At 32.7% G+C, this 17523-nt stretch overlaps 1 protein-coding gene across 1 annotated transcript in view; it reads right to left on the bottom strand.

Annotated features, from left to right (window-relative positions):
• LOC139489186 (low-density lipoprotein receptor-related protein 2-like) overlaps nucleotides 1–16569 on the bottom strand; it is a 49218-nt gene extending 32649 nt beyond the window's left edge. Inside the window, exons 1-8 of the mRNA XM_071275369.1 lie at nucleotides 16465–16569; nucleotides 13421–13473; nucleotides 8632–8769; nucleotides 8001–8126; nucleotides 5927–6052; nucleotides 4429–4554; nucleotides 3758–3883; nucleotides 3259–3384 (exon numbers count right to left, since the gene is read on the bottom strand). Of these exons, the coding sequence (XP_071131470.1) occupies nucleotides 3259–3384; nucleotides 3758–3883; nucleotides 4429–4554; nucleotides 5927–6052; nucleotides 8001–8126; nucleotides 8632–8769; nucleotides 13421–13469 (817 nt within the window). The 5' untranslated portion in view covers nucleotides 13470–13473; nucleotides 16465–16569. The remainder of the gene's footprint in view (nucleotides 1–3258; nucleotides 3385–3757; nucleotides 3884–4428; nucleotides 4555–5926; nucleotides 6053–8000; nucleotides 8127–8631; nucleotides 8770–13420; nucleotides 13474–16464) is intronic.
• Between the last annotated feature and the right edge of the window lie 954 nt (nucleotides 16570–17523).

The following is a 17523-nucleotide window of genomic DNA, read 5'->3' as shown; positions in this document are numbered from 1 at the left end:
TCTGGTACTCAGTCAATACGTTAACGTGTTTGTGGTAGGACATTCTGATACTCAGTCAATACGTTCACGTCTCTGTGGTAGGACTCTCTGGTACTCAGTCAATATGTTAACGTCTCTGTGGTAGAACACTTTAGTACTCAGTCAAAAAAGTAATGTCTCTGTAGTAGAAAACCGTGGTACTCAGTCAATAGGTTAATGTCTCTGTGGTTGGCAATTCTGGTACTAAGTCAATAGGTTAACGTCTCTGTGGTATATCACTCTGGTACTCAGTCAAATGAGTAACGTCTCTGTGGTAGGACATTCTGATACTCTATCAATACGTTCATGTCTCAATGATAGGACATTATGGGACTCAGTCAACAGGTTAATGCCTCTGTGGTTGAAAATGCTGGTACTAAGTCAATAGGTTAACGTCTCTGTGGTAGAACACTCTGGTACTCAGTCAATACGTTAACATCTCTGTGGTAGGACATTCTTGTACTCAGTCAATACGTTAATGTCTATGTGGTGGAAAACCGTGGTACTCAGTCAATAGATTAATGTATCTGTGGTTGAAAATGCTGGTACTAAGTCAATACGTTAACGTGTTTGTGGTAGGATATTCTGATACTCAGTCAATACGTTCACGTCTCTGTGGTAGGACTCTATGGTACTCAGTCAATATGTTAACGTCTCTGTGGTAGAACACTCTAGTACTCAGTCAAAAAAGTAATGTTTCTGTAGTAGAAAACCGTAGTACTCAGTCAATAGGTTAATGTCTCTGTGGTTGGAAATTCTGGTATTAAGTCAATAGGTTAACGTCTCTGTGTTAGAACACTCTGGTACTCTGTCAATACGTTCACGTCTCTGTGATATGTCATTCTGGTACTCAGTCAATACGTTCAATTTTCTGTTGTAGGATATTCTGATACTCAGTCAATACGTTAACGTCTCTCTGGGAGGACATTCTGGTACTCAGTCAATACGTTCACTTCTCTGTAGTAGGACATTCTGATACTTAGTCAATAGAGTAATGTCTCTGTGATATGACATTCTGGTACTCAGTCAATACGTGAACGTCCTTGTGGGAGGACATTCTGGTACTCTGTCAATAGAGTAACATCTCTGTAGTAGAACACTCTGGTACTCAGTCAATACGTTAACGTCTCTGTGGTAGCACACTCTGGTACTCAGTCAATACGTTAACGTCTCTTTGGTAGAACATCATTGTACTCAGTCGATATGTTCACGTCTCTGTGGTAGAACATTCTGGTACTAAGTCAATACGTTCACGTCTCTGTGGGAGGACATTTTTGTACTCAATCAATACGTTCACGTTTTTGTGGTAGGACATTCTGGTACTCAGTCGATAGAGTAACTTCTCTGTGGTAAAAAAAGCAGTGGTACTCAGTCAATAGGTTAATGTCTCTGTGGTTGGAAATTCTGGTATTAAGTCAATAGGTTAACGTCTCTGTTTTAGAACACTCTGGTACTCTGTCAATACGTTCACGTCTCTGTGATATGTCATTCTGGTACTCATTCAATACGTTCAATTTTCTGTTGTAGGACATTCTGGTACTCAGTCAATACGTTCACTTCTCTGTAGTAGGACATTCTGATACTCAGTCAATACGTGAACGTCCTTGTTGTAGGACATTCTGGTACTCAGTCAATAGAGTAACATCTCTGTAGTAGAACACTCTGGTACTCAGTTAATACGTTAACGTCTCTGTGGTAGAACACTCTGGTACTCAGTCAATACGTTAACGTCTCTTTGGTAGAACATTATGGTACTCAGTCGATATGTTCACGTCTCTCTTGTAGAACATTCTGGTACTCAGTCAATACGTTCACGTCTCTGTGGGAGGACAATCTGGTACTCAATCAATACGTTCACTTCTCTGTAGTAGGACATTCTGATACTCAGTCAATAGAGTTGTCTCTGTGGTAGAAAACCGTGGTGCTCAGTCAATAGGTTAATGTTTCTGTGGTTTGAAATTCTGGTACTAAGTCAATAGGTTAACGTCTCTGTGGTAGAACACTCTGATACTCAGTCAATAGGGTAATGTCTCTGTGAGAGGACATTATGGTAATCTGTCAATACGTTCACGTCTCTTTGATAGGACATTCTGGTACTCAGTCAAAAGATTAAAGTTTCTGAGGTAGGACATTCTGGTACTCAGTCAATACGTTAACGTGTCTGTGGTAGGACATTCTGGTACTCAGTCAATACGTTAACGTCTCTGTGGTAGAACACTCTGGTACTCAGTCAATACGTCAAAGTCTCTGTGATAGGACATTCTGGTACTCAGTCAATACGTTCACGTCTCTGTGGTAGAACGTTTTGGTACTCAGTCAATACGTTCACGTCTCTGTGAGAGGAAATTATGGTACTCAGTCAATACGTTTACGTCTCTGTTGTGGAACACTTTGGTACTCAGTCAATAGAGTAACGTCTCTGTGGGAGGCCATTCTGGTACTCACTCAATGCAAATAACAGTAATGATCAATTTTCGTTTCTCAATCGATTCAAAAATAATTGCTGATATGTGTTAATATAACCTATCAATTATGATGGAATACTTGCATAAACTTAATCTTGTTTTGATATATCAATATCTAGACAAATACATGACTAATGTAAGTATTGGGAATAAGTTGTTGAAATATACATGTCCTTAATCATGTTAATGTTACATTTATTACACAGAGGACTATTTATATAGATTTCCATGTTATTATTTGTTATTGTACGATTGATATTTCTTTGTATTGATTTCGTTGATTAATATAAAAATAAGGAGATGTGGTACGATTGCCAATGAGACAACTATCCACCAAAGTTGAAGTGGATGTTAGCAATGACAGGCAACCGTAAGGCCTTCAACAATGAGAAAATCCCTAAACGTATAGTCGACTATAACATGTATAAAAGGCCCGACATAAAAAATATGAAAACAGTCAATTGAAGAAACTAACTGCCTAATTTATAACAAAACAATTTACGGAAACACATATGACACACATGAACTAACTGCAACCACCTGAACTAATGGATCCTGACTTTGGACAGGCACATAAAGAATGTGGCGTGGTTAAACATGTTTGTGAGTGCTCCGCCCTCCCACTAACCTTGGACAGTGGTGTTTCTATCAGTGAGTGTGTTTTTTAAATAATAATAAAAAAATTAATAATAAATGAGAGTGAGCCTAGGTCAATGTTGTGCATAACTTAAATTTTGAAATATACATTGCACTCCATAATTTAGTGTATTCTTACCATTACAAACTGTAGCTGATTCATCAGATTTATCTTTACAATCAGGCCAACCATTACATAGATTATTCTCATATATACACTGGATACCATCCTGGCATTTGACCTTATCTTCACCACATTCGAAATCTTGATCATAATGAGAAAATTGATAATCAAATGAATAAAAACACTTTTGTATACTGTGTTCAAAAGAAAATTATCTTTATTATGTCGGTGTTATTAGTCACAAATTTAACTTTTGACTTAACCATCAAATCGGTAAGTAGATGACATGGTAATGTCGGTTTAGATTTATCAACGTTCTTTGAAATAGTATGAGGTCTATGTGAAATTCGGCTTAAGTAAGATACATGTAACAACGATTAAAAATGCAAGAAGCAGTTTGATAGCATAGTTATTCGGTGAAAGACACAGAACAAGCTTCTAATAACAAGAAAAAGAGTATGTAAAATTATATAAAAGTATGCAAACAATGCTACACGAATGAGGATATACAGACCTACACATGTCTCTTTACTTTCGTCGGACTTATCATTACAACTTGTATAACCATTACAGAGGCTGGACGTTCTTGTACACTGTAAACCATCAGCACATTTTACTTGATCCGGTGGGCACTGAAAATCTTTAAAAAAATATTTGATTTGTGTAATAAAAATAGGAATATGTGGAATATGCAAATCAGACAACTTTTCCCCAAATATAAAATGACATATAATTTAACAACGATAGGTCACCATACGGCATTTAACAATCAGCAAAACACATATCGCACTTTGGGTAATAAAGGCCCCGATATGACAAATCTAAATCAATCCAAAAAAGAAAAATAACTGCCTTATTTTTGTACAAAACTTTCTAACTTCGGGTAGGCAAATAATGAATGCATTGGGGTTAAATTAGTTTGCTTACGCCAAACCCTCCCTCTAACCTTGGAGAGTAGAAGTGTAACAGTACAACAGAAGAACAAACTATACAAAATAGTTGAAAAGTGCTTAACTCATCAGATAAATACAAAATAGAAAACATCCAACGAAAACATAGACCGGACTTGGCAGGGTATAAGAAGCAATTATAGGTAGCATATTTATCCCAAGAAATACACAGAACAACCTACAAATAAAGAGTATGCTACATGTAGCAATTTTACTCGAACGAGGATATACAGACCTGTACATGTCTCTTTACTTTCATCGGACTCATCCTTACAATTTGGATATCCATTACAGAGGTACTTCGTTCTAATACACTGTAAACCATCAGCACATTTAACATGATCTGGTGGACACTGAAAATCTTTAAAAAAACATTTGATTTGTATTATAAAAATAACAAGATGTGGTCTATTGCCAATGAGACAACTCTCCACCAAGGACTATATAAATGACATATAAGTTAACAACTATGTGTCATCGTACAGCCTTCAACAATGAGCAAAACCCATACCGTATAGTGGGCTATAAATGACCCGATATGACAAATCTAAATAAATTCAAGCAATAAACCTAACGGCCTAACTTATGTACACACTATAAACGAAAATAAATGATATATATAAAAAAACGACAAATAATAATTACAGGCTTCTAACTTAACGCAGGCAAATACAGAATGTGGTGGAGTTAAAACTAGTTTTCTGGCACTCAACCCTCCCCTAACCTAGGATAGTAGAAGTGTAACATTACAACAGAAGAACAAACTATACAAAATAGTTGAAAATTGCTCAGATCGATAAAATCAGAAAACATCTAACAAAACACAGACCGGAAGTGACAGGGTATTTATACACTACTCAACAAAAACGACAATTAGTACAGATCTGAGAGTACTCGCAGATACTGACAGCTAGCAAGTAGTACGATTATCCGCAGACAAAATAGCGCTTACATTCTCTAACGCTTAATGTTTTGTCGCTGAGCGCAAAGTCCAAAAACCTCAACAAAGGGTCTGTATAATTCGTAGATGCAATTGGTTTACCATGTTAGTCTTTAAATCGTTCCAATTTTTTGAACCGACCTAATTGTAAACATTCAACAATGTAAGACAGTAAATTGTTTTGTTTTTTTAAATTTGCATAATATAAATTATAGTTTGCTAGAATGTTGTACCAATAAAAAAGATGTTTGGCTGATATCGAAATAGTCATTGAACCGTATTTCCAAAAATTGTATCTCAACAGTAATCATTTGTTTAACAGATGGTAGTAAATTGATAAGGTTGTAGTTGTTTAATACTTTGATCATTACTTTGAGGAACTGTAGCCGACAGTCTAAATGGTCCATATATGAATACATAGTATATATATAATGCAGCTGTGTTTTTACATTCAAACATTGTCATTTTACGCTGTAACTTTTATGACTTTTATATGCTCTGTCCCTATATGTGTGTGTTCATGAGGGGAATACTACTTTGATGAGTGAAAAAAGGGTTGAAGGGGCAGTCAAAGTTATATGAACATTTAAGAATGTCGATACTCCAGAAGAATAGAGAATGACAAGTGAATTGACGTGTTTTGTTTAACCATGTAATAATTTTAAAGTGTATTTATATTAACTTGTATATAACTAATATGAATATTTAAATCTACGTGTTATAAACCTGTGCTTGTCAAGTACTCCATGACACAAACAGAATTAATATTCACATTTTGCACGTAAGAACCAACCTTTGCACATTTCTATATCTTCATCATCACCACTTTGACATAATTCTACACCATTACAGAGATCTTGTTGCGAATAACAGGCAATGCCATCATTACACTTCGTTGTATCAGTTAGACACGTTCGATCTGTTGAATTGGTAGAAACAGTAAGGTGACTAAATAATGACAGTAATGCAATTACGATATTAACTTTTAAAATAATATTTCTGTGATATAGATACAATGGATAAGCGTTGATTCTTGAAAAGAAACCATGAGCCCGGAGGGCGAATGGTTTGTTCTTCATGAATCAACGGTTATCCAATGTATCTATAACTTAAACTATTGTGTTAATGCCATTTAAAATTAACGCCTATTCTATATTGTAAGTGAGTTTAAATAACCATATATTCGTGTCAAACGATTCATTACAATAAATTAGATATCAAAATTAAATGATTAAAAAAATACAAATATATTATAACACAACACGTCTGTCCATAAAGATCTTCATACTAGCAGGCATCTGAATATTGGATGTTTTTACAAAATAAGATATATTCGAACTTATTTCTACTAAAATTGAAAATGAAAAAAGAGAATGTGTCAAAGATAAAACAACCCGATAAAAAACATATATATAGTGCATATAATAATGAAAAAGAAGATGTATGATTGCCATTGAGACAACTGTCCACAATAAGTATGTTTCCGAAATGTTTAACAAAAAGCACATCACGATTTTCTAGCATAGTAATTTACAACTAACAGTTGTAAAATTGTGTAGTAAAGCAGATGGAATCATATTACATTAATTTATAAATCAAAAAAGGAAAATAGAACAAATCATGTTTGTTTCAACCATGTGGAATAGCCAACAATAGTCCGATAAACGCATGCAATACCAAAAGGCAATACTTGTACTTAAATCATTAAATGATATGATGCCTAACTATTTACAAGTTAATAAATGATAATAAACGAACAAACTCGCTTTTATTACACAAAATTTCTACAATAACATACCTAACAATAACAAAAACAAAAACAAGAAAACTAGAGAATATGGACAACAACGAGAATTCAGGGATTCGAACCTAAACAGACAAGTACATACCTTAAACCCGTTTATCTTAACCATGAAACCTTGTGGCTACCAATTCATACTATACGTTTGCCTATTATGTATATATAAAAGTACAAGCCCTGTGTGTCTGTTGTACATATATTCATTTATACATATGAAATAGACAATTAAATTGTAACCGATTGGTAGCCCACATGTTATGTCGATATGTTGATGCCAGTAACAAGTAACAGAATTCATGGACGGGTTCGATTCCTAGTGAAGGCATATAGAAGTTACAAAAAAGTAAAGGTAAGTTTTTAAAAAAATTCCATTAGTGAACAGAAATCAGTAAATTAGTCAATTCAAACTTAATGAAATTAGGCACACAAAGGAAACAAAAGAATATAATATAGTCAGTCCATTTCAGCGTCAGATTTAGGAAGCGTTGATTCTAGAAAAAGAATCCACGGTAAATTAATAGGCTGACGTCACCAAAATGGTTTGAATAAACTGTTGTAGCAGTAGCAGTCTAATAACTTTATAAATATGTTACTGTCTTTACTTTACAGAATTTAATATTTCCTACCTCGTTTCATATACTTTCCATGACAGAGATACATGCATTTATATCTAAATGAATGAACTATCACACATGTCATTGAATATATTAAAAGTAAGAAAAATAAAGGAACGACAATCATAAAATAGTAAGATTTTTCGATAATGCTTTTTTTTCAATCCATATAAATTTCGTATTAATGAAATAATAATGAGCCTTCCAAATTTTATTCAAATGCGTATCTGTTGCAGTAAAATAAATGGCGTTAATGTTTTAAGTTGCTGACACCATTCTGCTTGGAATTTCATTTGAAAAAAAATAAAGTTCTTTATACTTAAAAGTAGATAGATATTTCACATACTACAAAAACAAAGATTAAACACACCGTTACTATGTTTAGAAAAAAACAAGACACCACAATATTAAGTCAATTTTTAAATTATATCCAGCTATTACTCACTACTTACTCTTGCACATTTCATGATCGTCATCTGAACCATCTTTACAGTAGGCGTAGTAATCACAAAGAGTATATTCAGGAAAACAATGTATCCCGTTTTTACATTTCATTTTTCCCGTTTCGCATTCCAAATCTAAATAAAACCAAGTATACTAATAGGTAAACTACGTATAAATATTTTATTACAGCATTGTTAGGTGCAGAATATTGATCGAGCCGCCATTTTGGCCGGGTATATTCATATGACATCAAGGAAAGTCTGATATGTATTTTGTTGAGCATGATATAACGTTCATTTTATCTTTCTAAAAGAGCAGAATGCTTCTAGAAGTAGTTTGGTTAAACGGTTAAACAGTAGAGGGCTGTCGTTCTTTATAAAAAAGAAGATGTGGTATGATTACCAATGAGACAACTCTTCACCAAATATAATATGAATATTTATTGATTTTATTGATATTTTTAAAATTTCTAATTTTGGGAATTCTTAAAATAATTAAAGGCCATTAAGTATAAAATATTGAAAGAAAAGACCATAAAAATGTCCTGTTTAGATACAAATCATGAATTATACGTACACAATGAAACAATCATTTTATAAATATATAACCCCGTTACAGCTAAACATTGAACTTTGGTACCTTTACATAAATCCTCGTTTTCATCTTCGCCATTTGCACAAGTATTCCATCCATTACAAAATTGATATCTATAAGCACAGCCGGATCCGTCTGAACATTCTCTACATTCTCCTGGAGGAATAACGTCCGTCGACCCACCTGTTTAGATATTACAATTATCAATTACAACATATCTTAATTTATTATGAGAATTTTTCATGTATGTAGCAAACATCAAGCAACGAATGTTTTAAGGGACTGTATATTTTTATATACTTATTTGCTTGACTGTTATATATGACCACGGACATGTTCTATTTGTTGTTGAACTCAAATCTATAGTCCATATAATCGATTGTGAAATAACAAAATTCTGCTTTCACCGATGATGTGTTACTTGCAAAAAGTAACAGTACGTTTGGTACTATTTGGGCTATGGTTTATATGTGTCTTAAATATCTAAGCAGTCTCTCTTTGAGGAGACATAATTACCTAACGAGCACGAACATATTCCTCTGGACATCTGACGTGAAATATATAAATATTCCAATTCTTTTAAATCTAATGTTGTATACGAATATGTATAGATTACACTACTTTTTACAAATTCAAATCTCTTTTTTTTTTTTATCTTTGTGCTTGTTTACATTAGTAATTTTGTAAACTGTATATTCATCAAATTTAATAAATGATATCGATTCCACAGTTTTATCTAATGTCTATCATGATCAGATTGTTTCACCGGCCTATTATGTGAGAAGCCAAATTTGTCAGGCCTATTTTGTTTTATGCCTAGTTTGTCATTGTCCAGGAATGTTATTGGCCGAGCTATAATAGATGGAGGATATAGCAGTATTAAATTCGAAATCTACGGTAATGGCCGAATGATCACACGGTCATCATCTTTTTTTTATATTGATTTTACATTTTTGCCAAATAAGTTTTACACAATTTCGAAAGCCGTTACGTAAAGCCTCAATGCCTTTCTTAATACTACTAAATGGTCGTTACAAAATATGTTTTCTTTTTCAGAGTATGTTCGCATTTTATTACAAGTTTCTAGTCCGGTGGTTTGTGGATCAGCTGTTTTTGACAAAGGCTACGTCTCGATCCAATTAAGCTAATCTCGATTATATACTACTGTACTTGAACATATTAATACATAAAGAAAACACCCATTTTAAGGGACATTAGCTGTCAAATCCATGTTCACCGATTTCAATCAAATTCTCATATTTGATTTATAACATTTTAAAAAGTATATCCAAATTATGAAAAGTCTAAAATAAACAATTTCAAATTATGGGATCGATAATATGTATCAGCATTTCGTGTGTATTTTAGTCTAGACACCGTCTTATTAACCATCGAGGTGACCTCCGAAGTCTGTCGACGGTAATATAACCCTAAATAAACATAAATATAGATAGGAATAAATAGCGAACTCATGCAATTGTTTTTTTCTAGGTCTGTTAAATTTCATATTATAGGTTAAACATATATGTTAATCATCGTTTTACTCGTATACGAATGAGTTTTTGTGAATCGAATCAGTAAATCAAATGGTTTACCATACATTTGTCATAGTTTCACTTTCAATGTTGAAATTAGTTTCCATTAATAACTGAACACGCCTAATTCATGTGTAACCCATCTCTAGCTAAGGGGTCAAATGGAAGGTCACATGAATACGGATTCAATTAGGTCAAAATATTCATTTGGCAATGAATAATTTATCATCGATGTTTCTTAGCTTATTTTGACAAAATTGAACCAAACGGGGTGCTGAAAGCGAATTATTATTTCACTATTTCACTTTCATTAATAATTGCAAAAAATAATCATATTTTAAATTTTGAGTAGGTCACGTAGCTAATGCCTCTATAATAACACCATAATATATATTTAAACATTTTGCACAAATCTGATTTATCCAAATGATTATGAATTTTTATTAGGGTTGTCAAAAGATCGGAAATTAAATACTCGGATACTTGGTCATGATACTCGAGTACTCGGATGAATTTTAAACGTCAATTGGAAAGTTAAGATTGTAGGTGGGATGCAGTGTTTATGTTATTACCATTTATAAACATATTAATTTAACGAAAGACAAACGTACTGCAATTGTAGCTTCTGTCTTTTTGTGTCAATCAAACAATGAATTACCGACCGCCGTTTCGTATAAAGTCCGAAAAAGTAGACAATATATGTTTCATATGTTCCTGAGGAGTTAGTATTTTTTCTATAATACGACTTGTTCATTAGTTTGTCAACAACAATATTGGACTTCAAATTAGTAGTGCTTTTTCGTGTTGCTCAGTCTTACTTTTTCTATGTTTTGTTTTTTTGCACTATCGTTTGTCTGAATTTATCTTCTTTTTAGCCATGACGTTGTCAGTTAATTTTCGACTTTTGGGTCTGAATGTCGCTCTACTAATTTCGCCTATCTTTAAATTGTAAATTAAACAATTATAGTTAAGATTCAAATACAGAGTAATTAAATTAATTTAAATGTCTTGATTAACAAACAAAGGTAAGCTTTTTCGACTCATGATGACATAATAAGTAATCCATGAAAGTGATGATCAGTGTACAAACACCGTTAAAAATGTCTCTAATCAGTTGCATGGGGTTCACCGCAGGTCACTTTGATTTTGTTCTTGTTTAGAAATATGATCTGGTCAATAATTTCAGACGAAAGACTGTTCATTTTTTTATTTTTTGTTACAAGTAGTGCACATGAATACATTCCCTCGGAAGGAAAGGACGTTGCTGGTACTACTATAACAAATAGTATCCTCAGCATAGACATATTTATGTTGTTAATTGATTTTATTTAGTTTTACGAAGGGGATATTTCAATAGAACTAAAGTGAGTGGAAATGTACAACAAGCAAACGAGTATCCGAGTACTAAAACTGTCGAGTACTCGGCCTTCCGATCGAGTATCCGAGCACTCGAGTACTCGTTGCCATCCCTAATTTTTGTATGAGGTGATTAATGACACAGCAGATTTTTACTGTGCATTTAAAACAAAAACGTCAAATACACGTTTCGTGCTTCATGAATAATGATAAAGTAAATCATAATGTTTGATATTAATACATATATTACGATACTGTTGTCATTAAAGATGGCATATTTTGGTATTGATATTGATTCATGTATAGGGTCTTTGCATCGGAACTAAACACATTTGTTCTAAAACCAGTTGTTGGCATGATACGGGTTATGTTCTTCTCTAATATGTTATGATGGTATGATACTTAGCCCTAACGGGAGGGGTAGTGCTCGATTTTCATAAGATGAAGACATAATCTTTCATTCAGTTTAATTGAGGTGTGGAGCTGGCATGTCAGTTACTTCTAGTAGGCCTTTGATAAATTATGTATCATTGTCATTTTGCTTAGTTTCTTTTGTTACCTATTCTGACATCGGACTCGGACTTCTTTTAAACTGAGTTTTACTGTGCATATTGCTGTGTGTTTTTTTCTACATTTTCTAGAGGTATAAGTGATCTCACAAAACATGTTTAACCCCGCCGCATTTTTGCGCCTATCCCAAGTCAGGAGCCTCTGGCCTTTGTGAGTCTAGTATGATTTTTAATTTTAGTTCATTTATATGTTTTAGAGTTTAGTCTGACGTCAATTAACATATAACTAGTACGCGTTTTTGTTTAAGGGTCAGCTGAAGCACGCCTCCGGTACGGGATTTTCTCGCTTTGCTGAAGACCAATTGGTGGCCTTCGGCTGTTTTTTTGCTCTTTAGTCGGGTTGTTGTCTCTTTGACACATTCTCCATTTCCATTCTCAATTTTATTGTAAATTAAGCAGCTATCAATACAGAAGTTTATTAACCAATAACTTAAAATACATTATAAGTTGTCCGTTTAATATACGATTCAGTGTGTCTCAAAAATGGTCATTACTACAAGTCTTTCACAAAAAATACCCAAAAACAGTTAAAACATAATTTTTACTTGCTTTAATTTTTTTATGTTCAAAAAGGTGACGAAAAATGATTAAATAAAGGTACTACGCAAAATATTAGATTTCAACATATTTGATGTTAGAGTTGGTTTTGTTATATTTATTGCTTTGAGTATATACATTTATGGACGATAGAATGTGTGAATATCCAGAATTGTCAACAGTAAAAGATTATTTCTCGGACGGTGCAGACTGAAGTGAAAGTAATTTGTAGGGTTGTCAATCTCGGATATGCACCACTCTTGTGCATGTCTTACTGCAGCATCAAATAATTTGTCAAAACAATTAAGCCAGATAATTAATTTTTAATGGAAATGCCACATATGATATCCTATGTACAACAAATGAAGACTCTTTCTGTAAAGTATTGGTGTCTCGGACACGGCCGTTTGTGAATGCTTGCCTCGACCCCAGATGGAAATAAAAATATTTGTTTCTTTGTAACTTTAGCCCACAGACCAGTTATTAACTGAAAGTTTTGTCTTGTGTGTTTACATACTTCAGCAACGTCATTTTGATGGGAGATGACTCGTGCAAAAATCGAGAATCTGAAGTTTTTTTTTATCGGGGAATAAAATGGTAATTCATCGCACATCATTACTTGTTAGTAGTATTCGACATACATTGTTACATTATTAGAATGATAATTAACGCAAACAGTTCATATTGATCCTCTATGATTCTTCCGACAGTCGTATTTAAAAACGTCAGTCAGTTTAATTTACATCGATCCAATATGACTGTACTTGAACATACTACAGTTATAATATGAAATTCCCCATTTAAGTGCAACCTCTCATAGATACAAGTATACTTTACCTGTTATTGCAGTTAAAAACAACACAACAAAGAAAGGATAGTTTTCCATTGCCCTGTGAAAAATAAGTTTATAAATGTTACTTAGTAAAAAAGTATACCAAATAAGCACATCTTTCGAATATACTGTTATTTTTATCAAGTCTTTGTCATGACATCATAACTTACCTTAATGTAAAATTGTTGAAAGGAATATAAGAGTGACTATAAAATAACACTTAACCCAACAATATACACTTCGAAAACAATTAATGATGTAAAACACGACCTCAAAATTAGCATGAAGATGTATGATTCAGTCAATCTGTTGAATTTTTGGCTACAAAACCAAAATATTACAACTGCAATTAGGTTTCAGATATACGTTAAAAAACAATACCAAGGATATGAGTACCAACAATAGTGTTTTTTAGACATAATTTCCGTTCTCGGTTGAATGTTACAAACTATATTTTTCAAAATGAACATATGGATGCAAATTTACGCATTGTTTAATCTTATCAATGTTTCACAAGCAAAGCTCGAAGCCCAAATCCCGATAGCGTACGTGAAAATATGCATACACATTGATGTGCACTTAGTCATTTTTATAGTTTAAGGATGTTGGATGCTCTATGTCAAAATAACAAGCCTTTTCAAAAACTTTTGTACATTGATAGTATAAGGATAATTAAACTAATTGATCAGACAAAATGAAACGTCCGTGTACTTTTTAATTTTTACTCACAAGACATTGAACATTTTGCAATAAATGGTTCTCGTAATATTTTTGAAATGAATGAATACCTTGGTGTAGGAAGCACTTAAAATGTTATAGCAAGGAAAACATACTTACAACATGGTAAATGATATCCAGATTAGACCAATACATTAAAAGCATTATAAGAACACAAATAACATTAAGCAACAATATGTGATCTGATTGACCTCACAGATTTTATATGATTACGCAATTTCCTTTATACGTAAAACAGAGACGAAACTGTAATAAATATTGTAATTAAGTAATGTTTCGCCAAGAACAATACCTTTTGTCAAATATTAAGGCCTAATTGATCTAAAGGCAGGGCATTCTAATAAAACATTTAACATTGATACACTTTTATTCTTTCATAAACAATGAAACAACAACAAGCATTTTTTAAGATTTTCAAAAATGATTGTGTAACCTAAATGTGATAAAATTATGGAAAGAAAAGTAGGTGTGATCCAGCCAAATTTACATTGCAATTCATCGATAAAACAAGAGGAGTCAAAATATCTGACTAAAGTCACAAACAAGAACAACGAACATCCTTCATTTAAAATCATTGGATCAGAATTATTACAAAAATAATAAGATGTATATAATATAATCAAATTGGTTCCATATGGGTCAATACTTTATATGTATTAAAATTATGAAAAGAAAAATAGGAGTAAGCGGGCCAATATTTTAATGGTAAATCGTCGATAAACTCAGAGAAATTCGAATATCTAACAAAATGTCAAACACATGAACATCGAACCCCCTAAATATAACAACATTTGTATGACTTCATAAAACATGTACATGCATGTTAACGAACGGTTCACATTGCGCAATACTTTATAAGTTTGTAATCATGAAACCCGTCAACGTATATACGTTTGTACGTTTATCAATGTAAACAACACAAAGGGAACTGGACAATGAAAAATCAATTTTCAAAATAAAATTTGATAAATTTGGTCAAACGGAAGAACATCTATGAATTATAACATTTGTCAATTAACGTTTAAAGCAACAATATCTATGATATATAAAAAATAGCGGGTATTTTAAAAGCTATTCGAACAGAAATCATAAAGTAAATTACAAACCTTTAATGCCCAATTTTGCCTATAGAAAATACAGAAAATTAGCAGCTATCAGAGATTGATGTTACAGATTTAAATTGCTGTGCGCAACATAATGAGCTAATGATAATATCAGAGAATAGCAGTCCAACATTACAGGTAATGTATTATATATCAAGCTTTTGTCTATATTTGATGTCATCAGGAACCCCCAAAATGAAAGCCAGGAATGCATAGATACATAAGGAGATAAGTAATTAAAACGAGGAAATTTTGATAGGAAGTTCAAGCCCTGGAATACGTGTCAATTAGGAGATACATTATCCGTATACATTCGTTGCTGGAATGTTGCTACATAAAAAAAGGAAAGTTCCCAATTGGGAAGCTGAAATCATCTCTTATGGCGTAAAGTTTTGTTTTCAACCGACCCTCATTGTCATTTTCTAGATGTTAGTCAAGATATGAGGCAGACTTAACTGTATCTGTTGTATCCTTTATCTCAAGTTCGATGGGATAGATGCGTTCAACATAGTTACCAAATTTTGAATTTTTAGTGAGAGAACATCATCTATATAGCGGATATTAAATCTAAAGGATACTGTTAACTTTTTTTTCTTTCTTCATAAGAAGTCATTTGTATTTTGTTGAGTACATGGCTGGTGATGCCGTCGGGGATTTACGGTCCATCCGCAGTTTGTTGGCACATAAGTAGAACATGAACAATGATGAAGTTGACACTTGTAAATTTGTATCGATCCTATTAATGATCCTTTGAGCATCGAACTCTAATGTTCAGTAATGTATGTTTGTGTTTTTAGACAGAGAATTTTGACGCATCATCATGTGTTATTGACTTTAGAATAACATTTTTTACAACTTGTGACAGTGATTAATGGCTTTTTCCATCAATGTTTTACTCAGATTAATTTCTGAGATTATTCATGCATTTGGTTTTGATGTTATATTTGTTATTCTCGTGGGATTTTGCATGTTGCTTGGTCCGTTTCTGTGTGTGTTACATTGTAGTGTTGTGTCGTTGTTCTCCTCTTATATTTAATGCGTTTCCCTCAGTTTTAGTTTGTTACCCCGATTTTGTTTTTTGTCCATGGATTTATGAGTTTGAACAGCGGTATACTACTGTTGCCTTTATTTAACTGTGGTTTGCTTAACGTCCAGTGTAAAAAATTCCAAGAATTATCTGACTTAAAAATAATAAAATTTATACTTACACTATGTAGAATAGAAGCTTACATTCGAGAAGTGAATATTCAAATAAATCATGAAGTGAGTAGGAGACGTATTTAAATTTTAACAACCAATTACTGACATTTCAAAAAGTGTCGATTATCCTGGTGTGAAACATTTATCTCTTTATAAACCAATTACCTTCATTAAATCATTATCCGCCTTTCTAAATGGAATTTTATATTAACAATTAACGTTCACATTTCACCTATAACCATCATTTTAAAAGTTTTATTAAAGTAATTGACGATTCGGAAAAAAATAGTTTGACATAAAAATAGCATGGGAATAATGTAAAATACTAATACGTATCACCATTGATTTGACTATTCATTATCTATATTATAATTCGTTACCTCAAAACGAATATCAAGTATTTATTAAATAAAAACAAACAGTTGTTTCATAGAAATAGCTCGCCAGCATGTGCAGATATTTTCGACAAAACAAAGAAAGGCGCAAACGTGTTTTTCAAATTCCTAAATTTTTAGTTACTGTCAGACGTTTCATGATGCTACCTTTGTCGTATCCGTCCCTAGCACGATCTATTTTCCGGCAACCATGTTTTTTTTTAAGATACAATCTTCCACATGCGCATTTGCAGCGGCAGTAGTGGCTGCGGACCTCAAACTATGCAATCGAAAATACTTATTTGTCTAATCAAATAGATGTTGAAGCAGCTAACAAAATTTCTCTTGTATAACATGTATAACGTCGCTGGGCTTCCAAAATGTTGTAAATAAAAAAAAAATCAAGAAAAAAATATCTCACAAACAGGCTTTGAAAATTTTGACAAAATGCATGCTTCCAAAATGTTGTATGTGAACTTGAACATTTTTGTAGATAGCAGTGAAATCAATACTTTGACATTTCTGGATTATCCGAGAACTTAAATTATTTTCACAGAAATAAAGAAATATACAATTATTTTATTCCCAAAGCCATTATACAACGATTTTCAAGTTTTTATACATTTTGTAAGCAACTTTTACAAACAACTGACATTAGCAATTTTGTAATATGTCTTATTTCAAACGTTTTAA

Source organism: Mytilus edulis, chromosome 9 (genome assembly GCF_963676685.1).
Source record: "Mytilus edulis chromosome 9, xbMytEdul2.2, whole genome shotgun sequence".
Taxonomy (NCBI): domain Eukaryota; kingdom Metazoa; phylum Mollusca; class Bivalvia; order Mytilida; family Mytilidae; genus Mytilus; species Mytilus edulis.
This window is presented reverse-complemented; position numbering and strand designations above follow the sequence as displayed.